At 18.9% G+C, this 22863-nt stretch overlaps 7 protein-coding genes across 7 annotated transcripts; 3 read left to right on the top strand and 4 right to left on the bottom strand.

The window, feature by feature from the left end:
- Nucleotides 1-144: 144 nt before the first annotated feature.
- Nucleotides 145-1935, top strand: PADL01_0504000 (actin-like protein, putative; the record flags this gene model as incomplete). Its single annotated transcript, XM_028685395.1, has 1 exon — nucleotides 145-1935. One exon carries the CDS (start codon nucleotides 145-147, stop codon nucleotides 1933-1935), a length of 1791 nt encoding a protein of 596 aa, XP_028536898.1.
- Nucleotides 1936-3574: 1639 nt separating this feature from the next.
- PADL01_0504100 (UDP-N-acetyl glucosamine:UMP antiporter) lies at nucleotides 3575-5452 on the top strand (the record flags this gene model as incomplete). Its single annotated transcript, XM_028685396.1, has 1 exon — nucleotides 3575-5452. One exon carries the CDS (start codon nucleotides 3575-3577, stop codon nucleotides 5450-5452), a length of 1878 nt encoding a protein of 625 aa, XP_028536899.1.
- A 494-nt stretch (nucleotides 5453-5946) lies between these two features.
- PADL01_0504200 (conserved Plasmodium protein, unknown function) lies at nucleotides 5947-8112 on the bottom strand (the record flags this gene model as incomplete). The annotated part of the gene is made up of 1 exon (XM_028685397.1): nucleotides 5947-8112. The coding sequence occupies one exon, from the start codon at nucleotides 8110-8112 to the stop codon at nucleotides 5947-5949; it is 2166 nt and encodes a 721-aa protein (XP_028536900.1).
- Nucleotides 8113-9181: 1069 nt separating this feature from the next.
- On the bottom strand, nucleotides 9182-13331 carry PADL01_0504300 (DNA mismatch repair protein MSH6, putative; the record flags this gene model as incomplete). The annotated part of the gene is made up of 2 exons (XM_028685398.1): nucleotides 9182-9997; nucleotides 10197-13331. 2 exons carry the CDS (start codon nucleotides 13329-13331, stop codon nucleotides 9182-9184), a joined length of 3951 nt encoding a protein of 1316 aa, XP_028536901.1.
- Nucleotides 13332-15250: 1919 nt separating this feature from the next.
- PADL01_0504400 (conserved Plasmodium protein, unknown function) lies at nucleotides 15251-16222 on the top strand (the record flags this gene model as incomplete). The annotated part of the gene is made up of 1 exon (XM_028685399.1): nucleotides 15251-16222. The coding sequence occupies one exon, from the start codon at nucleotides 15251-15253 to the stop codon at nucleotides 16220-16222; it is 972 nt and encodes a 323-aa protein (XP_028536902.1).
- A 705-nt stretch (nucleotides 16223-16927) lies between these two features.
- PADL01_0504500 (conserved Plasmodium membrane protein, unknown function) lies at nucleotides 16928-19927 on the bottom strand (the record flags this gene model as incomplete). The annotated part of the gene is made up of 1 exon (XM_028685400.1): nucleotides 16928-19927. One exon carries the CDS (start codon nucleotides 19925-19927, stop codon nucleotides 16928-16930), a length of 3000 nt encoding a protein of 999 aa, XP_028536903.1.
- A 1437-nt stretch (nucleotides 19928-21364) lies between these two features.
- On the bottom strand, nucleotides 21365-21891 carry PADL01_0504600 (small ubiquitin-related modifier; the record flags this gene model as incomplete). Its single annotated transcript, XM_028685401.1, has 2 exons — nucleotides 21365-21480; nucleotides 21705-21891. 2 exons carry the CDS (start codon nucleotides 21889-21891, stop codon nucleotides 21365-21367), a joined length of 303 nt encoding a protein of 100 aa, XP_028536904.1.
- Between the last annotated feature and the right edge of the window lie 972 nt (nucleotides 21892-22863).

Consider the following 22863-nt stretch of genomic DNA (forward strand, 5'->3'; position numbering starts at 1 on the left):
TTTGATATCCTCGCTTTGTATATTAAAAGCTATATATGATATTTAAAAATATATAATATACATATATATATTTTTGTGTGTGTGTGAAAGGGGTTAATATATTTTAATCTAATTTATTATTATTATACATATTTGAATCTATAAATGGATACATACAACGACATATTAAGTATTGTTATCGATTTAGGATTTGAAAATATAAAAGTTGGTTATGCGGGAGATGAGAATCCTATGAATGTGTTTAGTTCGAATGTTGGAATGGATTTAGATTTAGATCAAAAAATAAAAGAAGAAGTTTATAAAAAATGTTTATGTACTAAAGAGGAATTTTATCAACATAATTTAATTTATCCTTTATTTTATCTAGAAGCTTTAGAAAATACATATATAAAACCTTGTTTATATCTTGATAATAAGAATAATTTTAATATTAATGAAGATGTATTTGAAAAAATTTTTTGCATGAATGTTAGAGGAGATCGATATGTTACGAATTTATTTGAAAGAAGGGTAAAAAATTTTGTAGGTAATAAGTTATACAAGCAAACAAGTCTAGGAAGTGAATTCATTGACAATGAAAATGTCGGTGAGATTGAAAATGATCATAATGATAATAATACAAATAATAGTGATAATATAAATGATAGTCATAACACAAATAATAGTGATAATATAAATGATAGTAATAACACAAATAATAGTAATAACACAAATAATAGTAATAACACAAATAATAGTAATAACACAAATAATAGTAATAACACAAATAATAGTAATAATATAAATAATAATGGTACACATGATAATCATTTAAGTCCTCTTGAATTGTGGGGAATTGAAAATAACCATTTTGATATTGACATGATTGAAAATAAAATGGTTGATATTAATAATATAAAAAAGATGCTAAATAAATATAATAATATAAGTTGTGGATTTAATGAAAATATCGAACTTTTTTCTTATCTATTCTCTATACCTAATATGAGAAATAAAGAAATAAAAGTAAAAATAGCTGAATTGTTGTTTGAAAAATATAATATACCAGCTATTTATTTTAATCCAAAAGCTATATTAACTGGCTTTTCTTATAATAAAAAGGTTTGCTCAGTTGTTGATGTTGGATCGTGTTATACTGATTTTTCATTATGTAATGAAGGAAGTATTGATAATAAAAATTATAAAATTTATAATATAGGAGGAAATACTGTAGATTATTATTTAGAAGAATTATTAGAAAAATATAATACACAATATTGTTGTCCATATTATGAACACTATAAAAATAATAATAACAAAAAATATAAGAAAGAAAATATTCATTCAGATTATTATAATATAGCAAAATATCTACCATTAAAAGATTTAAAAAATTATTTATGTGAAGTTGCAGATAATGAAAAAAAAATTTATGATGCAAAAAATATCAATTTTAATGATAATATAGATATTTATATTTTGCCAGATGGACAAAATATTAATATTACTAAATTTAATAATATAGCTCCTGAAATATTTTTCACACCATCCTTGTTACAAAATTCAAATAAATTAAATCATCATTTAAATAATGTATTTACAAAAGAAGACAGTTTTCAAGGAACTCCACAAACATTGTTTCATTTATTAAAAAATCTAAATTCAATCAAATATAGAGATGATTTAATAAACAATGTTATTATAACTGGATCATCTACTTTATTAAATAATTTTAATCAACGATTTGAAAAAGAATTTAATGAACTTAATATAAATCATCAAAATAATGGTAATCTTCCAAATATTCATATTTTAAAATCGGGGAAAACTGATAAACAATATTCTTCTTGGAAGGGTGGAAGTATTCTTGCCTCCTTCAAAAATTTTAATTCTTTTTTTGTAACTCAAAAGGAATATCAGGAATATGGTTTTGAAATTATTAATAGAAAGTGTTGATACATTTTTAAGTAAAAATATACATCATCATATTATATCATATATATATCATATATATAATATGTATATTTAATGTTTATTGATATTTATGTATATATGAATTTTTACCTAATATATATATATATATATATATATATATTTTTTTTTTTTTTTTTTTTTTTAAAATAGCTAGATTGTTCATATTATTATTTTTTTTTTTTTTTTTTTTTTTTTTTTTAAATAGCTAGATTATTCATATTATTATTTTTTATATTATTTTATTTTTTTATTATTATTTTATTTTTTTATTTTTATTTTTTTTATGGAATTAGACTAAAATGATATATTTTAAATAATATAAAATATAATATATTATTATATATATATATATTAATTATTTATTTTTTTTGAAAAAATATATATTTTGTAAGTAAAAAATGGTTCTTTGATTTTTTTTAGTTTTGGTGTACCTTTTGTTATTATTATATAGAACGTTTTTTTCTTACCACCTAAATGTTTCTTTTTTTTTTTTTTTTTTTTTTTTTTTTTTTTTTTTTTTTTTTTTTTTTTTTTTATTTTTTACTTTATTTTTTCAATCATGCTTTTATTATTTATTAATGATCGATCATTAATCCTTGATTCGGATTATTAATTATTCTATTCTGCTTCTTTTCATTTAAAAAAAAAATATATATATAAAAAAAATATATAAAAATATATATATATATATATATATATAATATTATATAAAAAAAAATATATATATATATATATATAATATTATATAAAAAAAAATATATATATATATAAAATATATATATAATTATATATATAAATGCTTATAATATTTAGTGTACATATTATTAAGCATACCATACATAACGATCTACCTATCTTCTAATGGTGTAATTTTTTCTAATTAGAAATGCTCTCAAAAATATTCTTTTGAACTAAAAAAAAAAAATATATATATATAAATAATTATATATATATATATATATATATATATAATCTATTGTTTGATATTATATCTTTTATTTTTTATTTATTAAAATATGAAATTTATTTTTGCTCCCAAGAAGAACGTATTATACTTATATGTTTAATATATTCATATTTATGTTCAATTTTTTATTAATTAAAATGTTTCTTTTCAAATTCGAATTAACAAAATTTTGACATTCCAATTTTGTTCTGTTCTGTTCTATTCTGTCATTTTTGTTTTGTTTTATTTTTAGTTTTTTTTTAGTTTTGTTGTGTTTTCTTTTTTTTTTTTTTTTTTGTCATTATATATTTTATGTTTTTATAAATTTAACACATGGGAGTCAATTACTGATAAAGCAAGATAAAAAAACAAAGGAGAGAACAAATAAGAAAAAAAAGAGAAAAAATGATAATAATAATTACTAAATAATTAAAACTATACATTAGATGAAATCTAATAATTAAAATTTCCTCGTGTGATTTATTTTCAAAGGGACTAAAATATTGTTTCATAGAAGAAATAATATAATAAAGGTTGTGGGGCTTACAAAAAAAAAAAAAATAAAATAAAATAAAATAAAACACCCATAAAGAATAGCACACACATATATATATATATATATATATATATATATATAACCAGCCACAGATTTATATAGAGATAAAATAATTAAATATGAAAGATACTAATTCGTCAAGTGTTATAAACAGAAGTAGATATAAAATTAAAGATAGTGACCTAGATGATAATCAAATCAATGCAAGTGATCATAAAATACATAATAATGATGATAATAATCATAAAGGAGAAAAAAAAAATTATGATATTACAAAAAAAGGGGAAGAGTTGAAAGCAATAGATATGAACAATGCGTTTATTAAGATAATGTTATTTATTATATTAACATTTCATTCGATATTATACTTTTTTTTAATAAGAATAAAAAAAAGTGAGAATATAAATTATAAATTTAAAAATGAAAATATAATATTTATTACAGAGATTGTAAAGTTTCTTATATCTTTTTTTTTCTTCTTTAGAGAACATAAATTTAGTACTATATTAGTTTATAAAAGTATAAAGGAAATAATAACAAAAAGAAGATTATATATAGTATGTTTGATAATACCAAGTCTTTTATATTATTTTCAGAATATATTTTTTTATATATCTTTAGCAAATATTCCTACTCCTGTATTTCAGTTATTATATCAATTTAGAATATTGACAGTTATTATATTTAGTTTTATTATATTAAAAAAAAAAATTAGTTATTCTCAAAAGATATCTGTATTGTTTTTATTTTTATCATTGGCATGTTTAAAAGATTATAATATAAATGATAATGGTCATACAGTATCATATGATAAGGAATCTAGAACAAATTCCTCATATCATGACATTATAACTAATAATTATTTTTTATTAAAGGACTTTCTATTTCCTCGTATGAAAAAAAATATATGGTCTAAAAGAAATATACATTTAGATAATTTCAATAATAAAATTGTTAATATTAATAATTTTTTGATACCTTACTTGTTTTATCATATTACACAAAAAAAAAAAAACATATTTCAAAATATAATAAATCAGAAGTCTATTCAAAATGAGAACAATAAATTATATGATCATAGAATGAATCTAATATATAGGAATAGAGATAGAGGAGGAAATATATCACCAGAGTATGAAAAATTAGAATATAACAAGAAGGATACAACAATTCCTAATAATAATAATAATAATAATAATAATATGAAGAATAAGAAGAGTTATTATAATATATATAGTAATATGTATTATAATTTTTATCAACATAGGAAATACAAAATTTATAAATATCTTATGAAATACAAAAAATTATCCATTAATAATATAAGACATAATATGAAGAGATATCCAAATTTCTTTATAGGTTTAGTCACTACTTTTTTATCAACTCTTACCAGCGGATTTTCTAGTGTCTTTTTAGAATTTCTCTACAAAAAATATGCATATTCTTTTTGGTTTCAAAATATGTGCTTAGCATTTTTTACTATCATATTTAGTTATTTTACCAAAAATTTTGATTTTTATATATTTTTTAAAAATTTAAAAAAAAAAAAAAAAGAAAAAAAAAAATTAATATATGATGATGAACAGAATGATACTACAATAAAAAATAAAAACAAAAAAAAAAATAATAATAATAATAGTAGTAGTAGTAGTTGTTGTTGTAGTAGTACACATATTTATCATAATAATATAAAACATTTAGATAGTAATTTTTTTTTATTTTATATAATAAAAAATTTTTTTTTTCAACATTTTAATTCTTTTGGAGAATTTTTATATTTATCCTTATTAATCATTTTAAATAGTATTGGAGGTATTTTAATTGCGATTTTTATAAAATATTCTGGTAGTGTGTCCAGATTTTTTGTTACACCTGTTAGTATGTTATTTAATATTTATATTTCATCTATTTATTTTAAAGATTTTCATTGTACCTTTTCTTTTTTTATATCATTAATATTTGTATCTTTTTCCTTATATTTCTATTTCATATAATCAAATTAAAATAAATTAAGCACATATATATATAGAAATATATATATATATAAATACATATATATATTATGTACATATAAATATATTTTTTTTATTTTTTATGTGTATATTTATAAAAACTTTTTATATTTGAACACTAATTTTTTTATCTAATGATAAATTCTAATTTTTAAAAAAATATTTCTTGTTTTTATTTTTATACTCGAAAAAATTAAAATAAAAAAAAAAATAAATAAATAAATAAATAAATAAAAGTACTAAAAAATAATAAAAAAAAATATAAAAATAAAAATAACAGTAATAGTAATAATGCCATATACATTTTTATTTTATATATTTATACTGTTGAAAATTTTTCTTTTTTTTTTTTTTTTTTTTTTTTTTTTTTTGTTATTATAAAAATATATACATTATCAAATGTATACACATTTAATATATATCAGTTTAATATACAAGAATTACATTTTTGTGATATTTTTAGATTTCGCTTTATTTTATGGAGCGTCTTCATTTTTTTTATTAGCTTCCTTTGGAGATTTGTCCTTTCTCTTTTTTTTGCTTATTTTAGATCTTTTCTTATAATTTATAACATTTCTACCAACTTTTAATTCATTAGTTTCATTCATAAAATCGAATTTATTTTTTTTCTTTATATTTTGAGTTGCATCATTTGATAATGATTCTTGTGATGTAGTTTTTTCCATATCTGTAGTAGGAGAGAAGACATTTTTGATATATTCTTTTTTCTTTTTTAAGAATGTAGTTTTATCAAGTATTTTATCATAAGGTTTTTTATTTTTTTCTTCATCTTTTTCTTTTTCAATTTGTTCGAAAACATCTCTATAGATAACAGGTAACCATTCCATAGGATAAGCAGAAGTAAAATCACGTATTTCATCTATATTGATATTTTTCTTTCTTAATCTTTCATCTCTTAATTTATCTCGTTCTTTTAAATATCTATTTAATTCTTTTTGATAAACTTCTCCATGTGTCACATTTTCTCCTTGTTCTCTCATTCCAACTTCACAAATTTTTCTTATAATTGTTGGTTTCTGTACTGTTGAATAATATATCATTCTCAAATGAGCTAATTCTTTTTCATTATATTTATTACATGTATATATATATGTATGTAATCTTAAGAAATTCTTCATAGTTTCTCTACTTTTTACTTCTACAGTATCAATAAGATTTGTATATTTTCGAAGTATTAAAGCTGCATTTTTTAAATCTTTCTCTTCTACATATTTTTCAAATAATTTATTAATTTCTATTTTTTTTTTCTTATCATATTTTATGGGCTCATTTACATATGGTGTTAACTTATTAGGATCTACTTTCAATCGAGCATTTCTATATAATTTCCTTTCTTCATTCTTTTTTATACTTTCATGTTTTCGAAGCGCTTCATATATTTTATTACCTTTCATGCTTAAAATTTTAGTATATAATAATTGTACCTTTTCTAATTTTATGTTTTCTGGATATTTTTTAAACTTTTCTATCAAGTCTTTGTACTTTTTTGTGGATTCAATTATTTCATAATCGTATGACATGTGTTTGTATTTTTTTTCGTAATCCGCATTTTCTTCATCGTCATAAATATTTATAGATATATTATTATGATCGTCACCACTATTATTAGTGTTATCACTTTTTTGCACATCCACATTTAATTTCTCATCAGGAGAGGACTGAGGTACGACCTTTCGCTCATCAGTTCTCTTCTCTTTTTCAATTAAAAAATCCTGCTCCATTTTTTTACAGTACTCATCTAGCTCATTATATTTATACTTAAAATTCAAATAATCAATATTTTTATCATTCGCATATTGAAATATATACGTCTTTAAAAGCTTTGATAATACCTGATCTATATTTTCAGCAGTTGGATATATATATTTAAGATGATTCACAAAAATGTATGGTAAAGAATTTAATATTTTAAAAGATTCCTCTCTTGTTAATACATTTCTATTTTCATTTAATATTCGATAACATGTATTAATATCATCATGATATAAAAAAAAATAAAATTGTTTTTTCAAAATATTTCTATCATATATCTGTCCATATAAATCATCAATTGAACGTATATCTATTTCTTTTTTACTTCTTAATCTTGTCTTATAATTTATATAAGTTACGTCAAATTTTCTCAATACATTTTCATAATCAGTACTATATTCTTTTGGATATAACTTTTTATTTATAGTAATAACTGGTAATTTAGCTAGCAGCTTCATAAAATCCGATTTCTTCTTTTCTTCTTTAAAAAAAAAAAAAAAACATTTCTCATTCTTATTAATTAAAAATTTATTCCTTCTATTAAATAATGATATATTATTATATGTATTCTTTTCATTTTGAAAATATAACTTATTCCAATTATCCTCTTTTTTTAATGTTCTCAAAATCATCCCTTTTTCGTTTTTTATTCTTTTCTGTACATATGGATGAAGAAAAAAACCTTGCTTGTTCAGGTGAAAATTATAAGAAAAAAAAGGTTGCCTATTTTTAGTTTTATTCCAGTTTTTAAAAAAAACAGAATTTGTTAACGTTCTTCTTTTTATAATGGTAATATCATTTTTACGTATCTTAATAATATGACTAAAAAATGTGTAGTAAATTAAAATAAGAAGTATCAAAAATTTCATGTTAAAGCATTTTTTTTAAACCTTCATAAAAATAAGAAATCTAAAATGTATAAATATATATATATATATTTAAGTATATATTTATTTTTATTAATTTTTTTTTTTACCAGACCAACCAATTACATATTTATTACTAATTTAAAACGAGTGTGTAAGGTCCACATATTATGATTTATTACATATAAATATTTTTATAAAAATATAATATATTCATTAACAGTACTTTTCTTTCTTATTCTCTCCATCGAAATTTAACCTCAAAAAAAAAAAAAAAAAAAAAAAAAAAAAAATATATATATATATATATATATATATTTATATTTATAATATATTATAATATATTTACAATTTGCTTTTTTCTTTTTTAACATAAATTAAATATTCTGTTCATCGTTTCATTTATATTTTATATAAGGCCCACTTATATAATTACAAAAGAAAATTTTTGAAAACCCTTTCAAAATATTTTTTTTTTTTTTTTTTTTTTTTTTATATTTCTCACCTTAAATATTTATTTAAAAAAAAATATTACATATATAAAATATTATATGTATTATGTACATAGTCGAGAAAGGTATATTATACATATATATATAATATATATATAATATAATATAATATAATATAATACATATAAAGAATATTTTTTAAAGGAGTTTAATAAAATTTGATAAATTGTATTTTCAAAATAAATTAATATATATAAATACACTTTTATATTATTAATAAAAAAAAAAAAAAAAAAAAAAAAAAAAAAGTGTAAAATGTATAATTCAAAAGATAAAGGCATCAAAATTTAAAAAGGGGAAAATTATTAAATATAAACATATATATAATATATATATATATTAATATATTTTTTATTATGCTGGAAAAAATGAATATTCAAAAAGGTGATATAAAATTAAATATATATATAATTTTGTTAATAAAAAATTATAAGATTGTTTCTATTTGTACATGAGAATGTGCATGTATTTAAAAAAGGAAAAGTAAATAAAGAAATCACATTTAAAGGATAACTTAATATATACATATATATATATATATATATATATATTTTTTTTTTTTATGCGAATTCCTTTTTATATTTGTGAAATATGGTTACTAGTTTTTCATCAGCATCTTGATTTAATAAGGATCGAGTTATATTTTTATATTTAATAATTTTACAGAATTCATCTGTAACATTTTCAAACAATAAAGATTTTTCATGAGCTAAGTCAATAATTTCTTTAGGTAGTCCAGCTAATTTGGCTATATGTATACCAAAAGATTTAGGGCATACACCTTTAATAAATTTATATAAGAATATAATTTTTTCTTGTTCATCATCAATACTTAAGCTCATATGATAATTTGAAATATTTTTATTATGTTTGACTTCTTCGACTAATAAATGATAATGTGTTGAAAATATACATCTACATTTTATAACATCAGATATTTGTTCTAACGTTGATAATGCAATTGCAGTACCATCAAAAGAAGAAGTACCTCGACCTAATTCATCTAATATAGCTAGACTATATTTAGTACTTTGTTTTAATAAGTTAGAAATATCTTCTAATTCTACTAAAAATGTACTTTTACCTTCAAATAAATTATCACTAGAACCTAAACGAGTAAATATTTTATCTACAATTGTTAATTCACAATAAGTACAAGGAACAAATGCACCTATTTGTGCTAATATTACTGAAATAGCTGTTTGACGTAATAAAGTACTTTTACCACCCATATTAGGACCTGTCAATAATAATGTCGATTGATTTTCTTTATCACATCCCATATAAATATTGTTCGAAATAAAATTAGGCATTAACATAGCAACCACAGGATGGATGTTATCTTCCAAAATTAAAAAGGGCGTCTTTTCCTCTCCCTAAAAAAAAAAAAAAAATTAAAAAATGAAACAAAAAATAGTGTGATAATATAATAAGATGTATTACACAAAAAATTATACATACATATATATATATATATATATATATATATATATATGTGTGTGTATATTTATATGGAACATCATTTTATACTTTATACTTTATGCTTTTTTTTTTTTTTTTTTTTCCTAGACGTACCTTTTTAGAATCCATAGGGTGTAGTATAGGACGAGTTAAAGGAAAAGACGTATTCAAGACTACATAAGCAAAAGACTGCAAACAATCAAGTTCTGCTATTAATCTACATGCAGAGACATACTTCTCATAATGAGCATAAAATAAATGGAACAATTTTTGAAAGAATGGATATATAGCATCTTTTTTTTCTTGTTCAATATCTTCTAGTTTCTCAACTAAAGATTTAATTTCATCATTATGTATACGAACATAACCTTTTTTTGCTGATGTAATTTCAACATTTTTTAAAAAAGATTTTGGTATATTATCTGGACATTCAACTTCATATTTAAATTTTGCATGTACAAATTTTAAAGTAGATATTTTTAATTGTGTTCTCATATGTTCTAAAACATTATTTAATTTATGTTCTACATTTTTTTCCTTTTCATTAATTTTATCAATATCTTCATCACATCCTTCTGCTGGTTTATATTCTTTATCTCCATCGAAATAGATTTTTTCTAAAAATTCATTAGTTATTAATCCTATATTTGGATAAGAACCTTTTATATTATCTTTATATGTATCAGGTGTATTACAAATTTGGAAGAGACGACTAGGTAAATCTCCATCTCTTTCCATTCTATTTACATCTATTAACATTGAATCTATTTCTTTGAATGCATTAAGAAAAGTAACAAATTCTTTTAATTTGGTATTTACAATATTATCAAAAAAAACAGCACCTCTTTCACTTTGTGAAGCCTGTATACATATTTTATTTAATAATCTTTCTATGTCAGGTAATTTTCTTAGTTTCAATCTTATAAGTGACAAAACTTGTTCATTGTTTTTTAAGAAATCAACTACATCTAAACGTTCTTTAATTTTCTCACAATCTAATAATGGGCTACATATCCATCTCCTTAAATTCCTTGCACCAAAATTTGTACATGTTTTATTAACATAATCGTATAAAGAATTTTTGGTATCTCCTGATTGTGTTTCTAAAATTTCTAGATGTTTTAAAGCTGTAGCATCTAGAACCATATAATTTTCTCTTTTGAAGAGATCATAGTTTTCAATTTTACAGAATCTAAAAATTTTTTTATCTAAAAGTAAAGATCTTAAATAAACAATGAACCCACCAAAAGCACATATGACACTACTTTGTTCTTTATATATATCTAAATTTGGTGGTATGTTTTCAAAGTATTTATTTATTTCATCAAATGAACTAATAATGTTTGGAAAATTATTTAAACAAGTTAATTCTGGAGATGTAGGAATATTTTTAAATATTGATAAAACTTCTTTATTTATATTTTTAGAGCAATATAATATTTCTGCAGGACATAATTGAGCTAATATGGTTCTAAGAACAATTCGTGATTCATCATCATTACAATATCCAACAGCAATATAAGAAGTAGCAATATCACTAATAACAAAACCAAAGTTGCATTTGTTTTTGATATCATAAGGGGATATATTATAACTACTATTATTATTATTATTATTATAATCTTTCATATTATCATTATCTTTCATATTATTATCATCTTTCATATTATCACCACCTTTCATATTATCATCACCTTTCATATTATTATCACCTTTTATATTATCATCATTTGTCACATCTTCAATTTCATCAAAAAAAAAACATACCAAATATTTCGTTTCAGCACTCAACATATTATCATGCAAAATAGTTCCCTTTGTATATATTTCATTGATCTCTCTTTTTATTGCTTTATCTTTTGGACCTATAGATTCTTTATTTCTTTGTTCTAATTCCTTTGGTGTTTCCATTTGCTCAATGACAACTACTTTATGACCACTGTTAATAACTTTTTTAGCATAAAAATGTAAAGATTGTTCTGGAAATCCTAAATGTGGTTTATGTTCTCCACTCATCCAATTTAATGAACATATTGTATGCATTAAACATGCATCTATATAAAAGATTTCATAAAATCTACCCATTTTAAAAAATATAATTTTATCAAAATTTTTGGATTTTATCTTCCAAAATTGTTGCATACCTGGAGTATAATGTGCTTGCTTATATTCTATAGCCCATTTGTGATCAGGTGGTGGGGTCCATATAGTTGTAGAATCATAATCTGGATGATCTGGATTTCTTAGATTTATATCTCTTATATATTGTGGTTGTATCCATTTAGGAAATTCAAATGTATTACAATATAAAAAATAATGTTCTATATATAATCTAAATTTATCATTTGTTATACTAATAGGTAAATTTAAATATTTATTTCTTAAAGAATCTAATTCTTGTGATTTTTTACTATCATCTCCTTTTCTTTTTTCAATACATTTTTTTATATTATTTATATTATTATCTAATAATAATAAATTATTATCAATCTCTTTATTAGGTTCATATAATAAATTAGTTAATTTATTATCTACACTAACATTATTTTTATTTATATTATTGTTCTTTTCTTCTACACATTCGTTTTCACTTGCACTATCTAAAATTATTTTCCTTTTCTTTTTTATAATTATATCATCTTCTGTGCTCGATTCTATATTATCTAAATAATTCTTACCTTCTAACATTTTATTATGAACCATATTTTGATAATTACTCTCCTCATCTAAACCTTCTACATTATTATTATTATTATTACAATCATTTGTTTTCATATCACAACTATCATTCCTACAAATATAATCACAAATGTTATTATTATGAACATTACTATCACAAGAATTTCTTCTACTCCTTTCTATATTCTCTTCATCAAGAAAAAGATTATTCATTTTATCACTTTCATTCACATTCATATTTTTATTTGTACATGATATATCTCCATTAATTGCCTCCTTATTTATATTATCTATTATTTTTGTATTATTAGGCATTTCTCCTTTTGATAAAAACATATCTAACACATTTATTTTTTTATTTCCCCCTAAAATTTCTTTTTCACTTTTATTCTTAGAATTCATTCGATTCTTCTCCTCAATACTTTTTTCTTTTTCATTTGCCTTGTTATTTGTTTCGATTAGAGAAGAAGCTTTATTTGTTTTTTCTTCATTGCATTTAAAGAAACTTAAAATGGAGGACTGTTTTTTGTTGGATGACGCAGTTGTGTTATCTCTTTTTAGATCAACCATTTTGATTCCTCTTAAAAAGGCTATTGATTTAAAAAAAAAAAAAAAAAAAAAAAAGAACAACGTATATAAATTAAATAAATAAATAAATAAATAAATATTAATATATATATATATATATATGTGTGTGTTATATATAGAAGCCGACTCTCTTTTGATAAAGGACAAAACTACAAAATTGTCTCATATAATTAAATGTATTTTTTTATATATATATATATTCTTATGCATATTATTATTCTTTATAACATATAAATATTTATACATAAAATTTTAAGAATATATTTAGAATTCATAAATGATATTTCTCCTTTAATAAAAATAAATATATAAACAAAAACTTTTATAATTACTATGTAATATAATCTGTCTATAATATAAACATATGATACATATAATATATATATATATATATATAATACTTACATGAATATATAAAAAGCTCTATGATCTTATAATATAACTAGCACACATATATTTCTTTAAAAAAAAGTCATAAAAATTATATATATCAATATATTCTTTTACACCTAATTATTATATATAAATATGTATGATTAACTATATATATATATATATATATATTTTCCTCATGTAATAGTTAATAATGTTTTTATAAATAATATCTAAAAAAAAAAAAAAAAAAAAAAAAAAGAAAAGAAAGAGTATCTAGGCTTAAATTTGTATTAATAAATTTTATAATACACATAAAATGAAATATATATATATATATAATATTTATGTAGTACATATTTTTTTTCTTTTTTTTTTTTTTTTTTTTTTTTGATTTAACAAATAAAGAAATAATTATTCATATAACTAAATTATGTTAAGTGTGTAAGGAGTCATTTTTTTTAATATGCTTGTTAAAAAATTAATAAAAAAAAAAAAATATATATATATAAATAAATATATATATATATAAATATGTATTACATAATAATGTAAAAAAAAAAAAAAAAAAACTAGAATATTTTATATATAAAATGTCAAAATATATATTAATATAAATATATTTTATTAATTTTTTTAATATATATTATATATAATATATGTTTGAAACAAATACTCATAACACATAATTTATAAGTTTTAATAAGATACAAAATTAAATATGGTCTTATATATATATATTATATATATATATTAAAAGTGTATCGTCTCTCTCTTTTTTTTTTTTTTTTTTTTTTTTTTTTTTTTTTTTCTTAAATCTTTTCTTTGCATTCCTTACTAATATAATAAATATATTATTATATGTATATATATATATATATATATATGAATGTTTGAAATAATGAGAAAATAATATATATATATTATATATATATATATAATATATGTATATATTTATTCATTTGTTTATCTTATACCATTTTTAAATTTTCTTATATTTTCTTTTCATCATAAAAAAGAAAAAAAAAATTATTTCATAAATATATAACATTTATATATATATGTGTTATAATAAAATATAAAAAAATATATTCCTTTTATTTTGACGACTTTTTGTGTGTAGAATCCACAAGAGGACTATTTCTCTCTCTCTCCGAAAAAAAAAATATATAAATATAAATATATATATATATATATATATATATTTTTACTTATATATTATTATTATGTATTTTATTATATATTTATTATTATTTTTTTTTTTTTTTTTTTTTTTTTGTATGCAATATTTTGTTCATTTAAATTTTATTATGAAAAATAGTAAAATATATTAATTTTTAAATAAATAAAAAAATAAAAATATTACATATATATATATATATATATATATATATATATTATAATTTAATTTTTTTTGTATGGCCATATGGATTAATCCTAATTAAATTATATATCAAATATAGAAATATATATATATAATATATAATATATATATATATACTTATATATTTGTTTTATTTCTATAACAAATGGCAACTATCCTTACGATGCAATTTCCTTCATCTGATGAGGAAGATGAAGATTATTTTGTAGATGAAGAAAATGACGATGATAATAAGGATGAAGAGGATGATGATAATAATGATAATGATAATAATAATAATAATAATAATAATGATAATATTGATGAACATAATAATAATATGAAGAGTAAAAGGAAAAAAAGAAAAGGACGTTCTAAAGATATTAAGGATACAATAAAAAAATCAATCATAAAAGAAAAGATAGAAAAAACATATAAAGATATTAATTTAGAATATGAAAAATTATATACTCATGAATCAAATATTAGAAATGGAGATTTTTTATTACAGTTTCATAAAAAAGATCCACAGATTGGTAAGAATAATAATTCAATAGATAAATTATATAATCATATAAATAAATATTGTTCTATTCAACATGATAATAAAAATATAAAAAGTGACAATCAACAAATGGATAATAATCTTATAAATAAATATCCAGATGATTATTCAGAACATTATATTACTATTAAAGAATATAAAAAGAAATCTAGAAATGATACATATGTTAAAGAAATGCATAATAATTATCTTGTTAAGAATGCACTCGAAAGTTTTTATGATAATAATTCTATACATGTTGAAAAAAAATATATGTATGCAGGTAAAATATATACTATTAAAAAAAAAATTGAAAAAACATCAGCATCTTATAAAAGATATTTAAAAACACAAGATAAAATTAATATAGGAGGAAATTTTACTAATATTGATAAACTCATACAAAATATACAAGAAGAAAAACAAATTAATACAATAGATAAGTCATCAGAAGACTGGAAACAATATAAATTAATTAATCTAGTAGATGATGATAAACTCAAAAAAAATCAAAACTATCTAGAAAATAAATTCTTTGAAGAAAATGTGGAAAGGAGAGTATATGAAAATAAAATTAAAAAATTACACAAATGAAAAATAAAATAAAATAAAATAAATATAAACAAGAAATGTTCCCATACTCTACACATATATATATATATATATATGTCTATAATTCGATATATATATAATTATATTTATTTATATTTTTATAATGTACATTCTTTCATATTAAAGATATAGGATGACCTATATATATATATATATATATATATATATATATTTTTTTTTTTTTTTTTTTTTTTTGTTATCATATAATTTATATCTAATTCACTTTATTTATTATTTCTTCTTTTTTTTTTCAAATATTTCTATCATTTGATATTTTAATTTTTTTTTTTGTAAACATAAAGTATTCATAAAAATATTAACACATACATATGTATATATCTATGTGTGTGTGTGTATATATATAAAATATAATGATTTTAAGTTAATTAAAAAAAATAATAATAATAAAATAAAGTAAGGACACACATATATAATACATATTTAATATATGTATGTACCAATTAAAAAATGAGAATCATAACAAAATTATGCCAAAAAAAAAAAAAAAAATAAAAAAAAAAAAATAAAAAAAAAAAAAATAAAATATAAAAAAAAAATAAATAAAAGAATATATACATATATATACATATATATATATTAATTTTTATATATATATATACCATTAATTTTTTTTTTTTTTTCTTTTTCTTGTAGTTACATTTTTCAAATTAATAAATATTTTTATTGTCAATGCTTTCTCTCGTGTATATTTGAAGTTTTCGTTTTTTTTAATTCTGAATTATTCATTGTTAATTCTTCAGATTTATCATATGATTCATTATTATTATATGTAAGATCATGACTACGATCATGACTACGATCATGATTACGATCGTGATTACGATCATGACTACGATCATTAGTACGATCATTATTACGATCATTATTACGATCATTAGTACGATCATTAATACGATCATTAGTACGATCATTAGTACGACCGTGGTTATTATCATAGTTTCTATCATAATTTCTATCAAAATTTCTGTCATAGTTTCTATCAAAATTTCTGTCATAGTTTCTATCATAATTTCTATCATAGTTTCTATCAAAATTTCTATCATAGTTTCTATCAAAATTTCTGTCATAGTTTCTATCAAAATTTCTATCAAAATTTCTATCATAGTTTCTATCATAGTTTCTGTCATAGTTTCTATCATAGTTTCTGTCATAGTTTCTATCATAATTACCTTTCTCGTCATAACCATTTCTATTATAATCATAGCTAGCATTCCTATCAAAACTATTTATTCGTTCATAATTATTATTCATACGATCACTGCTATATATAAAATCATCATGTCTTCTATATCCTCTACGTCCTTTTCCTGGTCTTTTTCTCATACATGGTCTTACAGGTATTGTGAGAAAAAAAAAGATGAAATAATAAACATGACGAATTATTAAGGATCCCCATTTCATTGTAAATTTTGTAGCTCTTTTTAAAAATTCGTATAATATAAATAATAAACAAAATAATATATATATATGTATTACATTGATAATAGTAAAAAATATTAATAATATTATTTTATCTGATAAACTGGGAGGAATAATTCCTTTGACATGTGGATTTATTGTATTTATATGATTTACTAAATTTTCTGAACTATCATTCAACTTATGAACAAACACATCTACATTCTTCTGAATATTATTTTTCAATGTCATCACTTTAGGTTTATTCTCACTTATTAATGTTGACAAACAACTTTCAAACATTAATTTTATATTATTTATTTTTATTTTAAAAAAATTATAATATTTATATAAAAAACTATTTTCAAATAATTGAATAATATAACTTATTATATAATGATGTCCAAAAAATCTATAACATATATATATTATATCTACACTACCACTTACACATTTTTTTGTAAATAGTATAATGAAATCTTTACAATATAATATATTATTTACAAATATGGAAAGAAATGTTTTTTCTACTGTTATAATATATAATGTTTTATATATTTCGAATATTTTCTCAAAATAATTTTTTAATATCTCATATGAAATTAAATAATTATCTTCTTGTCGATATATATTATGATGACTATAATCTTCATGATGTACATTCTTTTCACTACTATTAATATTATCTTTAATATTCTTATTGTTTATAGGAACCTCTTTTCTCTTTTCTTCACTTTCTTTTATTTTATCATGGATATTTTTATTGTCACTTTTTTTATCTTCATCCATTTTATTTTCTAATTTATTTATAATTCCTTGTAATATTATCATTTCTTTATTTTTTCTATCTAACCTTTCATCACACTTATGGTTTATCCCTTTTATTTCTCCTTTGTATTTCAATGCCTTTTCTTTACATAGATTTAATTTTCTTTCACTTTCATTTACTTTTACATCACATTCATTTTTATCCTTCATATTTATTATATTGCAGTTATCTAAATCTTCTTTAATGGTTTTTATTTCTGACATAATAACTTTCTTTTCTTCTTCACACGACGCCCCATCTTTCTTATCATCCATTGGATAAGAATCTTTTGTTTCATCTTTAATGGTGTCTTTCATATCATCTTTATTTTGATCGTCCTTTTCAGTGTCTTTTGTCTCATCTTTAATGATTTCTGTTTGTTGAGTGTCTTTCACATCATCTTTATTTTGATCGTCCTTTTCAGTGTCTTTTGTCTCATCTTTAATGATTTCTGTTTGTTGAGTGTCTTTCATATCATCTTTATTTTGATCTTCTTCTTCAATGTCCTTTGTTTCATCTTTAATGGTGTCTTTTTTTTGGGTGTCTTTCATATCATCTTTATTTTGATCTGCTTCTGCAGTGTCTTTTGTTTCATCTTTAATGATTTCTGTTTGTTGAGTGTCTTTCATATCATCTTTATTTTGATCTTCTTGTTCAATGCCTTTCAAATCATCTTTATTTCCATCCTTTCGTTCGATGTCTTTCATATCATCTTTATTTTCATCCTTTCTTTCGATGTCTTTTTTTTCTTCTTTATTTTCATCCATTCGATGAATATCATTTGTGTCTTCCTTTTTTTGTTCCTCTTCATGTCTATCAACCTTATCATTTTCATTTTCATTTTCTATTTCATTTTCATGGTAAATACCCCTTTTTTCAACAGATTCCATTTCTTTCTTAATTTCTTGAACTTTATAAACTTCATCATTTTTATTGTCTATTAGATGCTTTGTATCTTCTTCTTTTTCTTTTTCTTTTTCCTCTTTACTTTCATCTAGATCATTTCCATTTTGTTTTTCTTCCTTTATATCTTGTTCTTGTTTTACATTTTGATTACTGACTTTCTCACTTCCTTCTTCAATATATTCATTCTTATCAACATAGGGTGGTATAATATCTTTATCTTGTATATTATTATTATTATTATTATTATTTTCGATATAATAGTTATTATCTTCTTTTATATTATCCTTTTCAAAATAATTTATTTCATTGTTCACATTATCTTTGTCTTTATGACTTGAAAGTAATTTAATTATATAATCTTCTTTATTATTGCTATCAATTTTATTATTATCATTATTTTTATTGTTATCATTATTAATATTGTATGTTTCAATTTCTTGTTCCTCATTATGTTTTCCATTTTTTTCTTCTTTGTTTATTTTATACTCTTCACAACTAACATAATTTATTATATATATAAATAAAAACATAATATAGTAACAAGATAATTTCATTTTTATTCAACAAAAATATCAAACATAATTATGAATACATATATACTACAAAAAAATAAAAAAATAAAAATAAATAATAATAATAATAATAATAATAATAATAATAATATATATATATATATATATATATATTTTTTATATATAAGTATATATGTATTTATATTTATGTATATGCATACTTATATGAATAAAGATACTTTCAAGGGTCTAATGAAATACATGTATCAATACACAAACAAAAAAAAAAAAATATAAATATATATATATATTTAAATGTTTTTATTTATGCTTCATTATTTTTCTCCTTAACAAAGAATCCACACAAAAAAAAAAAAAAAAAAAAAAAAAAAAAAAAAAAATATATATACATGTATACATATATATATATATATATAATGGCACATACATATATATAATATATATATTTATTTATATTTATTTGTTTACATTTGACACCTCACATATATATATTATAATTTTTTTTTTTTTGTTTTTCTTAATTTTACAAATGAAAAAACTCAACCTTTATTTAAATATATGTAGATCTTAACATTTTAATATTTACATAATATTAAAAAAAAAAAAATAATGATATGACAAAGAATTAATCATATCATACAATATTATATAATATCGAATTTAAATTGAGCGAGAAATATTTTAACCTTTTATATATATTTTATGAATAAACATTTTTTATTTTTTTTTTATGGTTATACATATATATTATATTTTTATATATATTATATATTTGTATATAATTTAATCATATAACATTTATATAATATAATCGTCCATTTTAATTTTTTAAATAATTACGCATATATTTAACGATACACTTATTTGTTTTATTTTTATAAATAAATAAATAAATATATATATATATATATATATATATATATATATATATTTATAATATATGCTAAAAAACAAATGTGAGATGAGGACCTTTTTAAAAATATAAAAAAAAAAAAAACAAAGAATAATCTTCATTTTATAAGGAAAGACTTGAGGAGATATAAACCTTATAATTGAAAAAGAAATAAAAATATAAAGTATATATGAATATACAAACATATACACAATATATATATATATATATATATATATGTGTGAATAACTTGGTTTTATAAATATTATACATTTAAATATATTTTTATATTTATTCCCTTAATATTATCAAAGGCAATATTTTAATACCTATGTTTATAAAAGGATTGCAGACAAAAATTGAAGAGTTCTTTTAACATATATATATATATATATATATATATATATATATAATATGAATATATATATGTGTGTAGGAAGTATAAAAATTTGTAGTTTTTTAAAAAATATTTTACATAATAAATATATAAAAATATATATATATATATATAAAAACATGGATACATATATTTATATATATATATATATATATATTAAAAAATAAAATTAGAAACTTCCTCCTGTTTGTTGAACCATTGCATCAATAACATCACCGTCTTCAATTCCTAGTTGTTCAGGGGTATTATCTCCATGAATACGATCTCCATCATATAAAAAACGAACTACAAAATGGAATAAATAAATAAATATATATATATATGTATACACCTCTTTATATACATCTCTATATATGTTATATAACACATTGTTGGTTTCCCTTTTTTTTTTTTTTTTATATATATTTTTAATCTCTAAACAATCTCATCAGATGGTTATATTGCACATATAATATATATTTATATATATATATTTATTTCCTTTTTTTTTTTTTTTTTTTTGTACATACCTGCTTCCATTGATTGACCTAATCTATTACAATATACTTCCATTAATTTCTCAAGTTTAGTTTTTCTTTTTATTTTAAAAAAAACTTCAGCTCCATCAGGAGATCTTACTTTAACTTGTATATGCTCACCTTGATTATTCACAGGTGAAGCTCCATTATTATTTACAGTTGAATCATCATCAGCCATTTTTTTTTTTTTTTATTTATTTATTTCTTTTATATATATATAATATTATATATGTATTATTATTTATAAATATTAAAAATAAGATTATATACTAAATGTATGATATATATATGTATTTATTTATTTATATATTTTTCTAATAATTCTTAAATATATATAATATATATATATTATTATCAATAAGTTTCTCCCCTTTTTTTTTTTTTTTTTTTAAAATTTTATATATGTATATTATATTAATATGTATGTATATATATTTATTATTATTATATTTTTTTTTTTTTTTTTCCTTGGATTTAAACTTTATACACTTAATTATTTATCGGTAATAAAATATTTAAAAAAAAAAGAAAAAGAAATTATATATAAATATATATATTTATATATATTATATATATATGTATATTACATATATATATATTTTTTATAGTATTATATTTTTATAAGCCTCGAAGGGATTTATATATAATATATATTATATTTTAAAGAATACAGGTATAAGTAAAAATAATATGAATAAACGAAAAAAGAAAAATGTTTAAAAAATTTAGAAAAATGTTAAAAAAATGTTAATAATCATATGGAATTATAACTTTTAAATGTAAATTAAAAAAAAAAAATAAATAAAATAAAATAAAAAATGAAATTGATTCTTTTTCCATATTTCTATTAACATATATATATAATATTATATATATATATTATATATATATATATATATATATATATATATATATTTTATAGTACATATTAATAATATTAGATATATATACATAATATAGTATTATGCAATCGTGTATACATATGTTATTACATATTAATCATAAAATGAACACTACTTAATAAACTATTATATATATAATATATATATTATTTTATATATATATTATATTTATTTTATTTTTTTTTTCTCTTATTTTTATCTTATGTCAATTCTCTAATCTCCTTTTAAATTGTGAAAGCTTAATATAA

This window comes from Plasmodium sp. gorilla clade G2 (genome assembly GCF_900097015.1).
Source record: "Plasmodium sp. gorilla clade G2 genome assembly, chromosome: 5".
NCBI classification, from domain to species: Eukaryota; Apicomplexa; class Aconoidasida; order Haemosporida; family Plasmodiidae; genus Plasmodium; species Plasmodium adleri (nom. inval.).